The sequence below is a fragment of the Sardina pilchardus genome, chromosome 4 (genome assembly GCF_963854185.1).
Source record: "Sardina pilchardus chromosome 4, fSarPil1.1, whole genome shotgun sequence".
NCBI classification, from domain to species: domain Eukaryota; kingdom Metazoa; phylum Chordata; class Actinopteri; order Clupeiformes; family Clupeidae; genus Sardina; species Sardina pilchardus.
Genome location: NC_084997.1, coordinates 15,770,700 through 15,790,931, shown reverse-complemented (window position 1 = coordinate 15,790,931; position 20,232 = coordinate 15,770,700). Strand labels below are relative to the sequence as shown.

At 40.0% G+C, this 20,232-nt stretch overlaps 1 protein-coding gene across 1 annotated transcript in view; it reads right to left on the bottom strand.

Annotated features, from left to right (window-relative positions):
- Positions 1 to 7,315: 7,315 nt before the first annotated feature.
- The window catches only part of LOC134078010 (uncharacterized), a 52,323-nt gene continuing 39,406 nt past the window's right edge, over positions 7,316 to 20,232 (bottom strand). The window contains exons 20-26 of the mRNA XM_062533640.1: positions 17,441 to 17,611; positions 16,264 to 16,434; positions 15,836 to 15,988; positions 15,312 to 15,482; positions 13,125 to 13,286; positions 10,626 to 10,672; positions 7,316 to 8,686 (exon numbers count right to left, since the gene is read on the bottom strand). Coding sequence (XP_062389624.1) covers positions 8,148 to 8,686; positions 10,626 to 10,672; positions 13,125 to 13,286; positions 15,312 to 15,482; positions 15,836 to 15,988; positions 16,264 to 16,434; positions 17,441 to 17,611 — 1,414 coding nt within the window. The 3' untranslated portion in view covers positions 7,316 to 8,147. The remainder of the gene's footprint in view (positions 8,687 to 10,625; positions 10,673 to 13,124; positions 13,287 to 15,311; positions 15,483 to 15,835; positions 15,989 to 16,263; positions 16,435 to 17,440; positions 17,612 to 20,232) is intronic.

The following is a 20,232-nucleotide window of genomic DNA, read 5'->3' as shown; positions in this document are numbered from 1 at the left end:
ATACTGTCATTGGAGTGTCACTGTATCCAAGAACCTGCCAAAATAGGATTAATGTTTGTCACATGGTATGTTTTAGCTCATCACAAAGCCTATTGTTTGGTGCATTCCCTGGCAATCAGAGGTTTTCTGAACTGTGCTGCATGACACCTGGTAGAAGCCTTGAGGCTGGGATATTAACCCGACTGTTTCTGTGTGTGTGTGTGTGTGTGTGTGTGTGTGTGTGCGTGTGTGTGTGTGTGAGTGAGTGAGTGAGTGAGTGAGTGAGTGAGTGAGTGAGTGAGTGAGTGAGTGAGAGTGAGAGAGAGAGAGAGAGAGAGAGAGAGTGTGTGTGTGTGTGTGTGTGTGTGTGTGAGAGAGAGTGTGTCAGTCATTGTATTGTGTTAAGGGTCACAGGTAGTCACATGCTCTTAAGACGTTTATCCCCTGTATTAACCTGCAAATATACAGATTGCAATATAATGCAATTTTGTCAAGACAGTTACTTTAAAAAGCTGAGAAGAGGCATTCATTTCATTACAGAAGTTTATTTAAAAGTAAAGGAAGAAACTTTACAGGAAGAAACAAAAGATGAAGAGGGAAAAAGTATGAGGCGCAAGAGATTTCACTCAACAAAACTGCATACTGATCTGCACGCATCTCCATGTCTGTAATATGAATCAATACAAAGACTGCTATCATGGAAAATGCCCTGCAGCAGAATTCCCATGCAAGTGTCTCAGGATTTTGCGTCCTGTGTTGCTGTGAAGTGCATGCTCTGACTTGCAGGGATTCTTGTTTCTCCACTGTCCTGCATTTGTAACAGATACAGACTTTAACCAAACTGTAATCTCAGCACTTACTGAGGTAACTCTGTTTGGCCACAAGGTGCTGCCATTGCAACTTTAAAAGATGGCCACTGGCAACACAGCAGTCTGGACATTATTCACAAACTCAAAGTCTCCTTATAAGATACAGTTGAGGCCAAAATGATTATCCCCTTATGAAATTAGACAAAACTCTTGAAAATGACCAGTATAAGTGTTTATAGTATAAATGTTTCCAAAATAACAGACAAAATGTTCACTAAGTTTGATTAGGATATGTTATTGATACACTGACTTGAAACCAGAAAGGGCAAAAGGGTCCAAAATGATTAGCCCCCTGGTCATTAATAGTTAATAGTGTGCCCTTTCTGAGCCACAAATGACAGCAACCTCTTAGAGTAGTTCTTAACTATGTTGGCACAGGTCTCTTGAGAATTTTGTTCCATTCTTCCATTGCAAATTGTTCCAGCTGGTCCAAATTGTGTGGTTTCTGAGCAAATACATTCATGTTGAGCACCCGCCACAAATTCACACTGTGCATGCCACTCCAGGAATTGGTTTTGTTATCCTAAAAGGAACACTCCACCGTTTGTTCATGAGGGAATACGAAAAAAAATCATGAAGATTGGGCACCTCTGGATAAGTTTTCTATTTTTGGCAGGGTGTTAGGTATGGGCCTAAGGTTTTTAAAAATCCATGGATACAAGTTGGGGTGGACCCCTAGTGGCAGTTACCATAAAATCCAAAATGGCCCCCGCTGAAAAGAGAAAAGGTTACAGTATATCTCAGCTTCTTTTGGTCATAAATTGTTGTATAATGACACTTCTTCTACTTGATTTGATACAAGGAATGATCATTTTGATATTATCTTCCTATTTTAATGTCATTTTCATGTCAAATGTATTGCCATGGTCACTTTTTGCTTGAAAAAGGTCCATATCTCTGAAATTGAATAACATGAAAAGATTATTCAGGCCTCTAAACCCATACATTCACCCTTTAGGAATAATATTGAACATGTTACAATCATTCTAGTGTGAAAAATATTGTTTTGCAGATGCCTTTACCAGAAAGTGTCTATTTCTTAAATCAACACATCATAGTCCAGCAGCCAAATGCCATAATTTAGGTGAACCTGGTTTTGTCTGTTGACGTTTTTTTTGTTGCAGAATCTAGTAAACTATGGGTACCTCTTTAAGATTTAGGAGGGTGCTCGGTGATATCCCTTGGGCAATTTTGTATATTAAGCCTTTCTTGTCCAAATGTTAACAAGGTAGCACTCACAAAAACATTTCGGAGGGCGCAACAAAGCAATCATTTAGGGAAGTAAATGAGCGGCACCCACCCAGCTTAGGCTGTGCTAAACAAGGAAGGTGATTTAAACTAACTATACAAAGGACAGAGAAAAAACCTAAATAAAATAAGACAAATCAACAAATCAAAAACAAACCACACAAACACCAAACAAACAAAAAAACCAACAGGCAAAAAAAAGGAAGGGTTATGGTCTTACTTCAAGAACAAGTGTGTAAAAAATAAGGTCAAGGGTCAATATCATCAGGCTATAGGCTACTTGCAGCAATTATTGGATCATGAAACCTCTGGAGGCTGCAGATCAAGGGAATCAACATAAAAAAGAAAAGGCTGCCAGACCTCTCAGCACCTCTCTTCAAGTGTCTAATCTTTTCGAGCTTGGAGAACAATAGTACATCTCTTATCCATAAGGAATGTGAGGGAGGACGCTTAGCTTTCCAGTGAATCAAAATTAACCTCCTAGCTATGAGAAAAATAAATGCAGCAAAGTCTGATTGAGACCTAGATAATTTGACAGCACTAGGGAGGACTCCAAACAAGGCCGCAACAGGGCATGGTTCTAATTGTACCTGCAACACATTTGAGACAGAAGAGAATACGAAACTCCAGTATGTAAATAAAGAGGTACATGTCCAAAACATATGTACCAGAGTGCCACGGTGCTGACGACACCTGTCACAAAGGCGTCTGCTAAATAACCATAACCATAACCATAACCATAACCAAATTGGATCAGTGTTAGGATAAACACAGGAAAGTCTGGCCTTTGTCCAGTACACGCGGTGTAGTAGCTTACATTGTATTACCCCATGCCTAGCACACACTGAAGACGAGTGGACGTGACCAATAATAGGCCCCTAGGACAGTGTCAAATCCAAAAGGATTGATTAGAAGGAGATATTATGACTCCATAGAGTGTGGATATAAGTCCCTTCATTAAAGGAACACTTCACAGTTTTTTCATATTAAGCTATGTTATTCCCTTAACTAAGACGAGTTGATACATACCTCTCACGTTTCAATTCGTGCACTCACTGGCTCTGGCGCGCGGCGCAACACTTTTGATAGCACTTAGCTAGTCCAATGCATTCATTAGGATCCAAACAGAGATGAAGTTAGAAGCGACCAAACACCACCATGCTTTCCCTATTAAAATACAGTTACACGAGTAGTCACACGACCAAGTATGGTGAGACAAAATAAAACGTGGTGCATTTCTAAACAGGTAAGAGGGATAACTATATTGTGTGGCGCAGTAATATCCTTACTCTTGCACTTTCAGTTTCCTTTGGAGTGAGGATATTACTGCGTAGAGTCTAAGTGCTCCCAATGTTATTCCGCCACACAATATAGGGCTAGCTAAGTGCTATCAAAGTTGCGCCGCGCGCCAGAGCCAGTGAGGGCACGCATTGAAACGTGAGAGGTATGTGTCAACTCTTAATTAAGGGAATAACATAGTTTAATATGAAAAAATGGTGAAGTGTTCCTTTAAGAGAGGCAACTTAAAAATCCTATCAGGAGGAATATCCACAGGGATAGTTGGAAAATCTCTATATATCTTTCTATAAAAGTGTCGTACTTGTAAGAACCTGAAACAATGAGTACGGGGAATCAAATTTCTCAACTGGCTGTTCGAATGTAGCAAAAACACCATCTACAAACAAGTCCCTTACTGTGCGTAGCCCCCTCTGGCGCCACAACCTGAATGCACCATCCTCCATAGAGGGAGGGAACAGGGGGTAATAATAATTAATTTGACTGTAAGGTAATAACCCCAATTCTCAAAAGCCCTCGAAAATAAAATATCATTAAATCATTGTATTGGGTCCTCCTCACATGGAATCGCTCAGTTTCAGTAAGCAAGTAGCCCTGTTGAGAGAAACGAGAGGAGCGTTCAAATCTGGCAGACACAGAAGTGCGCATTTACAGGGCTCGTCACTCTTATGTGGTAGTCTAGAAGCTACAGTATCATAGGGTAGTATACAGTATGTGCAGAAATAAAATGGCCTTGGATTTTGAATTGGTGAGTATTCAAGTCATACTTTTCTCCTGAATTTCCAGATTCCACTCAATGTATAGGTAGATAGGATGCTACAGCACCTGACAGTGAAAGGCCAGTCAAGAAAAAATTTAAACGGTCTACAAGCTTTTACAGTGACTGGTTAAAGCAATTTTTGTCATGGGTTAGATGTGTGAAGGTCGCCGCTGCTTATAAGTAAACGGCTTGATTGGGTTGCCAAAATGTCCAGGATTTTGGTCAGACATAGGTGGCAACCCTAATTGCAACTTGCTGCAACAGTTGGCTTGCTCATGACCATCAGCCAGACCATCATGGATCAGATGCATGTTTGTGAGCGTACTGCTTATTGAACATTCTTGGCCAGAAGTCATTGAACAACAGCTGCAAGCATTAGACCTGTTCAAAAAAAGCTTTTTTGTTATTTTAAAGCCAATTGCTGTGATTCCCATTCTCAAAGCTGTGCAATGACCAGATACAATAATTATTTCCATTTTTGGCCATGGGAATGCCTGCCTCACGAGCCATTAAGTTTTGATGTTGATTTTTGTCAAAAATGCTGGACATTTTGGATAGGGGTGTTTTTCCTTGTAACTTCACTAGAATTAACCTCTTAGAGCATTACGAGTGGTACCACTTGAAAGTTGATAACATTTCCTTTAAGGTGATACCCAATACATTAGCAATCAAGACATGGTTGTCTTTGAAGCGAAAATGTTTAAGCGGAAATTTTAGGGAATTTCAGAGGTGTCAGGTCAGACAATACATCATTGGCCAAGATTTCTCATAACTAAACAACAAATATTAAGTGCAGTAATAGTACTGTGGTAAATTTCGTTGACATCAAAGCAGGCGAACCTGATTCACAACCACCTCTGTTGCATAACTGGCCAGATCAATATTCCATAAGTGTGACTGACTTGATGCTATATTCCTATGAACAAGTGTTCCCTTGTATAATAAATAGATAGATAGATAAATAAATAAATAAATAAATATACAACAAGGATAACCTGTCCTAATGCAATGTATAAGAACTGTATAAAAAGGTAGTCAGTAGAACAGCTCTAGTAATTTTAAAGTGCCTTGTGCTCTGTCAGGACGGTACTGTACAATCTGACAGCAGTAGGTAGGAAGGACCGGCGATGTCTCTCCTTAATACACACAGGGTGTAGCAACCTGTTGCTGAAACAGCTGTTCAGTGATGTCAGAGTGACATGCATTGGGTGATGCTCATTGCCCAGCATAGATGTCAGCTTTGCTACCATCCTGCCCTCTCCCACTATCTCTATTGGGTTGAGCTTGCATCCCAGAACAGCACCAGCCCTCTTGATGAGTTTGTTCAGTTTCTCAGCTTCTCTCAGCAGCTGAGATGCCGCTCCCCCAACATACTACCACATAAAAGATGGCTGATGCCACCACTGAATTGTAAAAAGTTCTTGAAAGCGCCCCCTGAACCCCAAAGGATCTGAGTCGCTTCAGCAGGTACAGCCTGCTCATGCCCTTTTTGTAGAGTGCAGCCGTGTTGTTGGACCAGTCCAGCTTATTGTTCAGGTGAACACCCAGGTACTTATCAGGGGTGTGATTGGCAAAGGACAAAAAAAAAGGAAAATATATCCGACCCCTATATACCCCCCCCCCCCCCCCCCCCTCCCTTTTTAATGTGTTGACGGTGGGGTACGCGAGCCAAGTCAGTGGTCCTTGGGGGCTAAAGTTTGTGAACTGCTGCTCTAGTGTATAGCTAAGGTACTATAGTATCGGTACTGTGCACTTCAATGTAATCTACTAGGGGGGTCCGGGGGGGCATGCACCCCCGGGAGAAAAATTTGAAAAATAACCCCTTAAATGATGACATCTGATGACTTTTATGAGAACTATTGATAGACTGAGATACATATATTTCAAACATTATAACATATTACAAAATGGTCTATAAGGCCTAAAGAAAACTCATTTATAGCAAAGTAGCCAAGGGCCTACTTAAGACTAAAGCAGATATGGCTGAAATATAGGCTATCATGATCATTTTGCCAACAATGATGTAGAATTATGGATTTTCTCAGTTCATGTTTTGTTTCAACTTAAACCAACATAAAGTTATAATGTTGACTACATTATTTAGTAGGCTATAGGCCTATGATAACATTTAGCCTGCCCCCTTACAGTCGTTCTGTACGATATAGGCCTATTGATGCTGATTGAAGAGGTTGCTTGAAGGTTATTGATATTTAAGTTGGAAAGAAAATCAAATTGCATCACTCCCTCTCCTTCCAAGGTAACATGTCCTCCTCTCCTCCTAAAATAAATGGCAGGCCCTACTGGTATAGGCTACACAGTTGTTCAAGTGCACACACTCAATGGAGAGCTAGGATTAAAATTCAGACTGTGCTTTAAATAGGCAACTTTTTTCCATGTACAGTATCAGCACATTGCTACAATAAGCCATTTCCACTAAAAAAAATCAGCTCAATATTACGTGCAAGAGTCAAGACTGATGTTTACCAAGAATGCCAAAGTGTCAATCTCTTAGCACTCATAATAGCCTACGTTTTCTCATAGTGAGATGCCTATCCCGAAATATGTTTTGAATGACATGGGGCGCACGGAGGTGAACGGCTGGACAAACGCGGAATGACAAAGTGTTAACTAAACAATTTAGTAGACCTAAGCTAAGGTAGACGGGCTTTGTGGTGAAAACGATGAAAACCAGTAGGCTAGTCTGTCACAGCTAACTTCAAGTACAGTAGCCTAGACTAGTTTACACACGCCGAAATTAAAAGTCAATAGGCTATCAGCACCAGGAGATTGTCGTCATTATCGGAAAATCCAGACACGTCAAACTGGACGCGAACGCGAAGCAAAAACTTAATAAATAGGCCCCTACTACTTAACTTAATAATAATACCTAAACAAATAATTTGACCTTTACCGTTTCATGGCTTCTGCTAAGAAACAAATAGTTTACCACACACTCACACATCGAACTTGCATCAAACAGTCATCAACCCGTCTGCTTTCACTTTCAATGAATTCCACTAGTGAGAGAACGGACAAGGCTTGCGGAGTGATATGAATGAAAGAAGCGCCAAAACCGTCAGCATTGTCAGCGGCCTATTATAAAGCAATGGTCTGTGTTTAGGCTACAGAAATAAACCTCTGAACCCCCCCCCCCCCCCCCCCCTAAAAAAAACCTCAGCGGATCTATACGAATTGCGTGGGTCTCATTTTCAGGCCTGAAAAAACGGAATTACGTTTAAAAACGGAAGAATCACACCCCTGACTTATACTGTAAGATGTCACTCTCTCTGAATTTCCCTGAACGCTCACTGGTGCTGAAGGGGGATGACCCTTCCTAAGGAAGTCCACCATCAGTTCTTTGGACTTGGCCGCATTGAGTTGAAGATGGTTTGTTATTTGCAAACCCTGGACTGAAGGAACTTTTATCAGCTTTCATGTGGTACCACATACAATGCTCTATAATGCTTAATTCTAGTGAAGTTGTAAGGTAAAATAGAACACCAACATCCCACATTTCCAGCGTTTTTCACAAATAATCAACATCAAAACTTCATGGCTCATGAGGCAGGCATTCCCATGGTCAAAAATCTAAATAATCATTGTATCTGGTCATTGCACAGCTTGGAGAATGGGAATCACAGCAATTGGCTTTAAAATAATAAAACAGGTCTAAGCCGCATGTACCACATTCCGGCATTGTCCTTGACTGGATTTTCACTGTGACTGTAACACTTCGTTGCCTGCAAGCTGCCTAGCAGTGAGCTGCACTTAGCAGGACCAACAGTAACGACTATGGTATCTTGGTTCCCAGTGGTTAGTGTCTGGTGAACTTGACTGCAAAAGTAAAGTTATAAATATAACTGAAGGAGAGCATGAAACATTTTAAGTTAAACTGAAAATAATTTTAAATCAGATGCTAATTGGAACACTTTTCTCCTGAACATTTCTACTTGTGTGACAGTTTTGCAGACTGGGGTTCCTGTAGGTTTCGGAGCTCATGATATCGGACACAAGAACACAGTGGAATTATAATCCCAAATCCTAAACCCTGGATAGAGGGGCTCAGTGAATTTGGAGTGGAACGTGTGGAGGTGGGTGAGTTTGTCAGAGGAGACACTGTAGAAGGACAGAGTGCCAGCCTGCCAGTCTAAGTACACTCCTACTCTACTGGAGTGTGGGGAGGGGGCAGATATTGGAGTGTCATTGTTATTGTGCCAGGCAATGTATTTTTCATCTTTGTAAGTCAGACACCAGGACTGATTATTACAGCCAAACATGCTGTCAGCAATATTCCCTTTCCTTTTCATACTTTTACATGCCACTGCTATTACAGCCCCATTACCACTCCACTCAGCCTCCCAGTAGGAGTGCCCAGACAGTCCCTCTCTACACAGCACCTGATCCCAGTAGTCAAATCTCTCATGGATGTCAGGATATGGCTGCTCATCCCCCACACGGGTCACCTTTCTGTTACTTTCAGAGAGAGAGAGACGTCTGAATGCTGTATCTGAGTCAAATGTGAGATCACAGACATCTGCAGACAAGAAAGAGGAGAGAAGAGTTTATAAATGGTTGTTGTAAGAAAATTCAATGCAAGCAGACAGAGACAGGTTTCAAGACAATGACATGGTAAGTCATTTATTAGTTGACAATGGTGTCAAAACTGAAATGGAGATTACAAAGAGTATCATCTCTATGTATGATGTTTTGACTTGACATTGTAAACATTCTTTAAGGCTATAGACGGAAACAATCTGAAGAGAAATCGCAAAAGTGACATTGTGTTCTAACTTTTTTATTCCACGTTTAGACAAGCGATTTTTGGGGGAAATCTGCATGCAAAAGTGCAAAAGTGGCTCGATGGTGTTTTGAGCCATCAACGTCGTCTTCCAGGCAGCGCTGTCACCGTTGAGTTAAAGGCACTTAATCCTAACCCTAACCCTAACCTTAACCCATGCCTAACCCTAGTGCCTTCCAGGCAACACTGCCTTGAAGACAACGTTGGGAAACAACTTAATGTAGTATGTTGGAAACAACTTAATGTAGTAAGCACGCCAGACGGCTAGGTGGTAGTGTGAAGCACTGGCACACAACACCACCACCGATAGCCACTGTGAGCAGATCGGGGCAGATTTCAGATGGGATTGTGACGGTGGACCATTTTTAAGATGGCCACACTGGAGGGTGGTTTAAATGTTTTGCCAAAAATGCCGTCGCCATCTAAACTCACATCTGATCAAATATGTTTCACTTGTGAGCATTGTCGTGTAAACAGGGCCTAAGAAGAGTGTAAAGCATTTTGCAGTAGACCTAACCACGTCGTCCTCTATCGCAAAAAAAAAATAGCGAGCAGCCTATGATAACCTAAATGCTCGGCTGGCCGGACTAAAGTGCCTGACAGGCTGGATCCAGTACGTGGACCATAGTTTGCCCATCCCTGGCTTAGGGTGTTGGAGTTGGACCCTTTGAGTACCCTCATGATTATGGATTTGATCGAAAGACAATTCTCTAGGAGGTGCATATTACTGATTGTTGGCCTAAAAGGTTTTTAATAAAGTCTGATACTGAACTGAATCTAGTTTAATTTAGCTTATTCATAACCATAACACTTCCCTGTAAGGACCAGGGCCCGGTTTCCCGAAAGCATCATAAGCCTAAGATCCTCATAAAGTCCCTCTTATGATCAACTGTTTCCCGAAACCATAGTAGCGCAAGAGAGTTGTGAAAACACTCTACCAGATCTACCATTGCCCCGGAGTTCTTGTTACTCAAAGAGGGTCTTAACAGGTACTTATCACTGAGATCACCAGCTGGATATACAGGAGATTTACAACTAAGAATATAATTATCCAACATTACCATTTTTTTTATTGTATTTACTTGTGATGAATCAGATTTTAGCATGCAAAATAGCATACATTTAATAGACATAATAATGTGATTAAGAGCAGACTAAAATGCAATTAATTTATGAAATGAGATGAATGAGATGAATGTTGCCAGTCTTCTGTAATAAACTCTGGGTTCGCTATGTATGTTGTTGGTGCTTTGTTTTATGTGTAGAGACCCTGAGCAAGCTACTGACGAGGTTTGGTGCTGTGTTGAAAAATATTACTGGTTAAAAAAATGCTGTTTGGGAAGCGTTTAGTTCACTGCCTTTAGTTAATCCACTTTTTTGCGATTTGGGACTATAACATTTGCCGATGCAAGCTCTGTAGGGCTTTATCAACGAAAAATACTGTCTCCACATCTTAGCTGATGTGTTTTCATGCAGAAAAAAAGAGCCTGAGGCCAGTTCTTCTTTATGAAATTACACACTTTAAGATGAATCATAAAAAAAAAAACCTTGCATGTGTATCCGTCATTATCGGGAAACCTGGCCGAGATGTAAATTCAATGTGACCAGTATTACTGTAAGTTGCACATTTGCTATATGCACAATAGATGACTATACTCACAAATATTATACTCACATTTTCTCAGGTTTGGTTTGATTCTGCCGTCTTCTCCATGACAATACCTAGACAATCAAAGAGAACATAAAAACATTATAACCATGTTCCAAATGATCATATTGTTCTAGAAGATGATCAGTTTAATCCAGTGTTTCAGTAGTTACCGTATAATTGATTAGCAAAGCTGTATTTAGAGTTTTCTTTTTCATAATTTATAGGGACATTGTGTAAGATTTTCAATTGTTTCTTACCAAAATCAAAATGTCCCATTCATAAATGTGGCCTCATTCATGTTTAATGACCACTACCACCAATTTGAAGGATTTCTATTGGCTACAGGTCCATTTTAGACATCTGAATGCAGAGAACATACCTTGGATCCATCTGCTGAATTTCCTACATTCAACGATGTAAGTTATGAACCCGCTTTCTACAAGCCACGTCTTTCTAACCTTCCAACACTGAAATTGTATTTTCCAACGAAACAAATAAAGAGAGAAATAACTTTGATCGTGATCATTTGCAGTGTAACAATAGTTTAACATGGTTTCATATTAGTCTGAGACAAGAAGATGATACTTCTTCTGTTTCCATTGAGTAAATTCAACCTTCAAGATGAGAAAACTGTTATTTTTGGACAGCCACACATCGGTTCTGACAGCCCTGTCATCCATCTTGATTTTGAAATTCTAAGGAGACGACAGGCGAGGGAAGGGTAGGGAAAGGAGGGAAGGTTGATGCCCCATTAACTGCATCTATATGAGCAGGTACAATTGGTTAGTCACGTTGTAGCTGGTTTTAAGTCCACCATGGACAGTTACGATTTTATGGCTAATGCTGCGTGCTATGGGATGTGGGACTTATCCTACCTGAAGTGTACTATTGAAGTGGAATGTAAACAGAAAGCATGGACGCACTGGGTAACATTGGTTGACACATAGCGGTCGACTAACTAAAACATCTTCATCAACTTTTCTGGAACTGTAAAAGTGCTGTGTATCGCTATGTAGGGTAACTGGGTATACTTTTACCCATATATTTTCAGGTAATAATGAAATTGTATGCCATAATATGAAAAAACAAGTTGTGTTAAAATTGCAGTGTCTAAGCAATCCTACATGCAGAGAAGTAACGTTTATAGCCTATTCGTTGGAAGTTTCATCTATCACGATGTGTGACTCCATGGGCGCCGCCATTAACCTCCGATTTCCTTTTGGTGAGGTCGGGTAGGTCGAGCTCTCCCAACTTCGCTGGTAGGAGGTTCCACTTCGACAGACATACCAGCGCACTTTTCTTAGTTGGAGGTAGGATAAGTCCCACGTCCCATTGCACTAGAACGCAACACAGTTGTCAATGGAGAAAGTGTATTGGATTCTTACTTCCGGAACCGGCTGTGGGCAGGACTGTCGAGCTCTATTACCTGTGTCTCTGTCTCTCATCTGTGCCTGATTATTGTTTCAGTCTTCACCTGTGTCTCGTTCCCCAGTGTATATTATGTCCTCATAATTCATCTGTTCCTGGTCGGTCTTTGTTCATGTCATGTTGTTTTATACACATGGTTTACTTAAAAAAATTTCCTGGGTTTCCCGGTTTCCCAAATTTGATTTGCCTTGCTTTGCCTTGCCCTGCGTTTGGGTCCAACTCTCCCAGCTAAACGTGACAACTTGTCAGAGATAGGTTAAATTCCTAGTGCTACAGATTGGTGACGTAACTGATTGATGCGTGAACATTTCCAGTAATTAGACAAGACTTTAGCTGTTAAATGTCTCCTCATGTTGATGTCTTACTGGCTACACTCTAAAGAAATGTAGACATGATGATGATCTCAGTTATTCTGGGTTTCTTTTGTCCATCACCTCTGAGGTCAACCTAAGGTCTGGAGAAATAACAGCTTTTCTTTATCATGACAGCTCTTCTTTTCATTTGATATAATCCTTCAGAAGTCCTGTTCATCCGAGTTTAGTTCTACTGTATAAATATTGGTATGATGACTGTCTTAAACAGACTGTCGAGACGATTCATAAAAGGGTAATTTAGTTTATGCTTGACATAATGGACACGCTTATTTAGTCCGGAACTACTGTACTGTACGTGCCATTTCGTTCCACTGGCAAATTCCTTTATGGTTCATCTTGGTAACTAGACAATCTTTGTTTGCACTCTGTCGTTAGCTTGCCTGTGCGTTACGTTTTACCTCTTTGTGGATTAAAGAGACCCTATGCAACTTTCTGCAGGAGACGATCGCTCTTTGTTTACATCTGGAAGTCTGAGACGAAGAACCACGCTTGCAATTTATATATTTAAATATAGCCTAAACATGTATAAATATACACACTAAAGCTGTCGGGGAAGCTCTGCAGAGAAAATGCAAGCATAAAACGAGCGAAAACGAACAACGAGACCGAAACCAGAGATGAAATCGCCAATCCTGCATAGTTCCTCTTTAATACTTATTTTAGACCACAGCAGTTATATCCCAAAGTCAAAGTCTAGAGAACATAATAGTAAAACACTCACCTTAAGTTTTGCAGTTTCCATTTGGAGTCACTAATTGTTTTATTCAGAAGCTGAATTCCAGCAATGCTAAAATAATTGTCACTCAGGTCCATCTCTATCAAGGATTTCACAGCAGAGGCTAAAATCTTGCATGGTTTCTCTGTCAGGTTACACCCAGCAAGTCTAAAGTGAAATGAACACAGTCAAAAAGACAGGGAATATATAATTTCAACACACATAATATCGTATGATCACACTGTAGGTTAAAGTCACACTAGAACGATTAAAACGGATTGCCATGACATGACTTTGGCATCATGCCTACAGTTTATGAAGTATTACAGTTTTTCTCAAATGCTAAAACACATTTCACAAACGTTTCCTCCATGTTCCCCAATGTCTAAACACAATACCCTTTTCTAAAGCTACATACAGTAAGCACAACCACACCTTCTCACTTCAAAACTCAAACTTTCACACCAAAAGAGCAGCTCGAAGCTTTCAAAAATGTAAACACTATACACATCATTACACACTACAGCAAAACAACTGAAAACACAATGCTCAATTTGTGAGAAGGTTCTTTGTTTCATAACTGCCAATGCATATTTTAAAAAAACTTTAGAGTAACGGATCTTCTTAGATCTCTGCAGAGGATTAGGCATTTGAAGAGTTATTTCCCAAAACGCTATATCCACCATTTTACTAATGAATTTTCATAAATATATTTTTACATTTTGTTTTTCAAATAATCTCTATGGGTTATGTTTACAGTAGTTACAGTAATTTATCTTTACTCAATAAAAACAAAACAACTGCATTTTTATTGATATTACCTGGAACACACAATTACTGTAAATACAGTAACATGATTTGTTATAGTACAGTAATGTTTTGGAAAAGAGCTCTTCATTTACTGTAGAGTTGTAAGTTTCATATGAAGAGTACAGAAAATTCTGCAAGTACACTACTGTAACACAACTCAATGCAAAAAAACAGAATCTATTGCACACACCAGTACTCTTGAGAACATGATCAAGGTGTGAAGTTCTTTTTTCTTCATTCACACCACACACACACACACACACCACAGTCACTGTGTGCATGTCAAGTGTTCTGTCTTTTTAGCTGTGCTTCACCCTCACTTGATAGGGAGGTACCAATAATGAACTCTTTTCAATAAGAATGGCGTCTTTTACTTTTCTCGCACTGCACTGGCGTTTTCCCGACTCCCGCTGTACTTGAATTGGAAACTACGTGCGTCTTTGTTTCCGGCCGAGTGCAAACAGGTGAGTGATAATTAGTTCCGCCCGACCGCTAATGAGAAGGGGGGCGTTCGCCGCGACAGTGCATTAGCAACAAGTGTCTGCAATTTTGAGTCGTTGTGTGTAATACATGTAAATGACGCCAGGTGTCTTCATTGTGTTCAGTTATTGCTGACTGTGGCAAGCATTTTGCATCACATGAGCTTTCATTTGAGAATATGTTTTGCAACATGTGTTTTAGCAAGAACGGAGGATTGTGTTTTGTGAATTGTGTCTTCATGTGAAATGTGTTTATGGTATTGAAAAATTATGGCTAGATTTAGTAAATGTGTTTAGACAACTGGCCATTTGGTTTAGAGGATTGGCTTTTGTGTTTTAGCATTTGAGAAAAACTGTAAGTCAAGTTTAAAAAAAGTATAGATTGCTGTTGTGAGGTGCAAAAAATGTATGCAAGCTGCTACATTTCCACAGTAATAAGTTGATTTAATTACTGCAATACTGGCTACTAGTGAGTATAGGCTGCTGGTGCTCACTCTTGCGCTATGTTACAATTTAGTTGTCCTGCTCTCCAAACATATCATAAGCAGTGTAGTTTCTTACTTTTACAGTACAGTACTCTTTGTTGAAGCATAAAAAGGAAGATTCATTATTGAATATATTTCATGGACCCTGCAAGTGAATCTGGGAGCCAGGAAGGTTAGGGGTGGAAGCAATGAAGAGGGATGGAGAACAGTGTGGTTTTGGGTCAAAGTAGCCTACACACACTTAAGAACCACAAGATGGTCAAAGACAGTGGCAATATGAATTTTAGATTGCAGATTAGTCTGACCGTGTACACCCTCAGTGTCCATACATGTACAGTGTAATTGCAGTGTTGCATATTGATATAGCTCAGATCACAGACACAATGCAGAGGCACGATGGAAAAAAGTCAAATTCCAACCTTAATTTTTGCAGTGCACAGGTGGGCTGACTCATCCATGCTGTCAGAAACTTAGTTCCAGTGATATTCATATGATTGTCACTCAGGTCCAGCACTCTCAGGAAAACCATGTACTGCATAGCAGAGGCTACAACCTCACAGGTTTTCTCTGTTAGTTTACAACCAGCAAGTCTGTAAATAGTTGATTAAAACACCAATCTTATTATTATCAAAATATGGAATATTCAATTGAACATACTAATCGAACAAATAAAAAACATGTTTCCATGATGACACATCTGCATTCAGGAATCAATATGAACACCAACTGAAACCAGAGAATTGGTTAAATTACACATTTCTATCCAATTACACAATTTGTATAATTTCTTAATCAAAGTTGAGAGTATAATGACTATAACTGGATTACATTTTGTTTGTTTGCATATAATCACACTGACTTTAACGACACAGACGGGGGGGGGGGGACTTTTCACAAGATGCTGGGATGTTTAGAAGTCTCAGTAAGACCATGTTCAACCAACCTGAGTATCTCCAGTTTACAGTGTGGATTCAGTGCTCCACAATCCCCCAGAATATTTTCACTCAGGTCTAACTCTCTGATGAAGGAGTTTACTGACTGCAGAGCAACTTCTAAAATATCACCAGACTTCTCAGTGAGTCCACAGTCAACAAGTCTGCAAAAGGAATTTACACCAAGTAAAAGCATACCATTATTGGGTGTGTCTACCCAAGAGCACCAATAAAGAAACTTGAATGTCTGCCATGTTACAGATTTGTACACAAAGCTCAAACACAGGGAACATGTTGAGAATCATTGGCAAAGACTACTAATACAAGTGGAAATGTTGCTATAATGTAATAGTGTGTGACATGATAAACATGATGACCCAACTGACTATTCAGGCAGTGGCCAAAGCCTTCCAGCAAATAAATAAAGTTAAAAGCCAACCTTAATATCTCCAGTGCACTGCCGGGCCGATTTATCCCTGCATTCAGAGACTGAATTCCAGTGGAATTCATGTGATTGTTACTTAGGTCCAGCACTCTTAGGGACTTCATGTACTGCACAGCGGAGGCTACAACTTCACAGGAAATCTCGGTCATCTTACAATCAGCAAGACTGTAAAAGATTGAAGAGGAAAGGAGCTTATTGTAATGCTTCTTAGGGAATCAAGGGAAAAAAAGCATCTGGGGAGCTGTTTGGCTCGTAGTCATGTTGCAAAGGAGCCTAGGGTGAAATTACTCCGAACCATCCCTTTAAGAAAATGGTTTGAGATTGCCTGTCTCTATGGGAATTTAACATAGGGGTACGTATATTTATGGCCCCTGTATTTTAAGGAAGAACATTTATTTATTTACGATATTCATTCACAAAGAAATCATGTCCCTTAAAAGGTTGGATTTTCCCTCTTTTTTATTAAGGCATTAAGATCAATTTCCAAAAGATGATTCTTATATCTCTTTTTAGTCAACTTCAGCATGTGTACCTAAACTTATGGCCACAACTGTGAGTATTCAGACCCTTTGTTATGACACTTGCAATTGAGCTCTGGTGCATCCTACTTCTATCAATGGTCCTAGAGAGGCTTCTACAACTTGGTTAGAGTTCACCTGTGCCTAAATGAATTCATAAGCCATTATAAGGAGAGCCTTGACCTTGTGACTTGGTTTTCAAGTGACCCTGCAGTACCCCTTTTATGGTGACTGACAGGGCATTTACCTGTGCTAATTAAGAACAGCTGGCCCACTGTCTACTGTCAACTGGGATCCAAACATGATAAGAAGGAAGCTCAAATTCTGAGGTTTGAGAACAGCTTTCTTTGTGAATCTGCTTAAGAGTTTTTTGTAAAACAAAGTTATGAAAGATACAAAAGGTAAGAGGCCCATTGTCCCTGGAGCGACTCGTAGTTCAGTGCCTTTTTCAAGGACACAACGGTGGAAGGTGGAAGCCATTACGCTACCACTGTCTCAGAGCTGGAAAGAGCAAGAATAGGACATGCTTTCATGCTTCAAAACCTTCTTTATGCTAAAACTGTTTCACAAACATAAACTGTGCATCACACACATTTAACAATACACTGGGATGCTGAAAAATCCCAATGAAGCCATATCCCTATGATACCAACCTGAGTTTCTCCATTTTACAGTCTGGATTCAGGTCTTTCAAGCAGAGTTTTCCTCCACAATCCCCCAGAGTGATGTTACTCAGGTCCAGCTCTGTGAAGTGAGACTCAGCAGACTGTAGAGCAAAGGCTAAAATTTCACCAGACTTATCAGTCGCTCCACAGCCAACAAGCCTGTAAAGTACAGAAATCACAAAAAGGTAAGCAATGGCAACACTACAAAACCATAATTGAATAACTTTATTTAATAATAACCAAACTGACTGAATTGACATTATAACCACAATTCACTAACCTGGACCAGATCAATTCCAAGTGCTTTGCAGCTTAAGCCATCCTTACACCAGAAGACTTTGACAAGATTTCGGGTAAATTCTTGAAAGATTGTAGTATTTTGAGTAAAGCTTGAATGGGGGGCATTACGGCGCAGTCACACGCTTGAGTCTGCCAATGTGCGTCCGTTGTTTTCCCATTCATTTTACATTGGCTGGACTTCACTTGATGCCACACTGAATTGTGGGTCCGATGCGTTGCATGGAATATGTTGCCTCCGTCAAAAAGTTGAGAAATGTTCAACTTTTGACGGATCGCGCAAGCGCCAGCCAATGAAATTCAGTTTATGCAAATTTTCACTGACACAAACCAATCAGTACACGTTTATGGAAATATGCTGAAAACGCAGGATGCATTTTTCAAGACAATAAAATGGAGGAGAAGCTGATCGTGACTGTTTGCAGTCGACTGGTCTTGTATGACCAAACCATCAGGCGCGCCTACCGTCCGTCATACATTGGCGGACGCGAGCGTGTGCCCGCACCGAAAGTTAGAAGATTCCAATCTTTCAAGAATCTTTCCCAAATCTTGTCAAAGCCTTCCGATATATGGGTAGCATTACGCGGCAGCCTAAGCAAATGCATCTCATCTTAACTACGTTGTCCACAAAAATAATAACAAATAGTAATCTTTTTTTTCTCTCTCTCTCTCTCTCCCTCTCTCTCTCTCTCTCTCTCGTGCAAGGCCTATTGTTAAAAACAAAGAGGACGACTGGTTAAAATTGCTACTAAACCCGCATCATTAGCAAGCTGTGCAAATTTGCTCAAAACTGTTGCATTCCAGCTGACGCTACTTAGTTTTTATCACAACAACAAAAAGTAAATTGTGGTGATCAAACTCTTTAATTAAGTTATGCACAAGCAGGTAAGAAGCCTTGTCCCTTAGCCAACATTATAATGTTGGGCTGTCGAGATTAGCTTGCTTGTCAATATTGACTACTCATGAAGCGCGAGTATAATTATAGGCCACTATTACTTTTATTACTTTTTTACTTACTATTACTTTTACCGAACTAGAGGGGAGGGGGTATGGTATAGTGTGTGTTATATTATGTTATATGTTATATGTGATGTGTGATGTGTGATATATGTATGAGACTGTGATGTTAACATCAAATGCTGCTATCTTTTATGGAATGGAATGACATGTGTGAAGAAGAATATCCTTGAGGACAATAAAGACTATCTATCTATTCTGCACAGACCGAGCAGTAGACTAGACCTACAGTACACCTACAGCCAGAAACTGGCCTAGGCTGCATTCCTAGATTACAATTTTTTCCATGGTGCCTGCTGTCACTCTGTTCCTCTGTGGTCTGCAGTGTTCTAATCAGATCACTCGCGGTCTGCATGTTATGTTGAGCTGTGTGTGTGTTGCAGGTATGCCATTTTAGATGATGTGCATTACTGGTGATATTTGCATAAAATCAGTGAATATTCAACAAGGCCCTGCCTGCTTGTTAAACGCGTTCTGGTCTGTCTCCATCCCTGGAGTACCAAAGGTTAACATTTTCACAAACTGTTTGCAAGTGAGAGAAAATAATGGACATCGCTGAGAACATCACCAGTTTATGTTTAATACATGTACATCTAAGCATTATCTACTCAAATACCACACAAGCTGTATGAATGGCAAAAAAAGAAGCGAAACGATGCACTAGAGATAGGTGGTATTCGAACCTTGAATGTCATGGACAAATAAAGTTTACAGAAGTTGACACTTTTGTGAGAAATATACACCCATGTTAACTGGTGATATCACAATTTAACATGGGCATGCAAGTCTCGAAACAGTAAAGTAGGTGCATCTTTGCATCACATACAAAAACCGAACTGATGTACAACCTCTTGAATTTCCCCTTGGGGATCAATATTATCTATCTATCTATCTACCTAACAAACTGGTATGACCCCTGAACACTTTATTCTCTTTTGGGGGCAAAAATGAAACAAGTCATGCAAAAACGTGATCATTTATCATTGTTATTGTGGGCCATCGAACACAAATAATGTGTAGGCTTATCTTAGCGAACAGCCTTTTTCAAACTGTATTTCAAGTTAACAACTTTGTGTTTCATTTAATTACGTCCATATTAGGTTAGGCTGTGTCTGTGTTGACCCATAATCGCGATTTTTGTCATATGCCTAACTCATTGCTATTGTTAGGCTATAGTATATGGCCACTGCAACAACTGAATGTTTCGCAGCAAGATGCTGATTGTTTTCTCTAAATACACTCAACCATAATATTGATTGGATTTCTTACCTCAGTGAAGAACATTTTGCTTATTTCTTCTCTGAGCTTTGCTACAGCTCGCTACGGCTTGTTTAGCCTGTTGCAAAAATATTCGCTTCAGATGCATTGCATGGATTATAGAGACAGGAAACATTAACTCTAGAAGGAATGGTGGCGAAATTGGTAAAGGTAGGTGTACTACTACGAGGTTGCCATTTTAGTGAGCA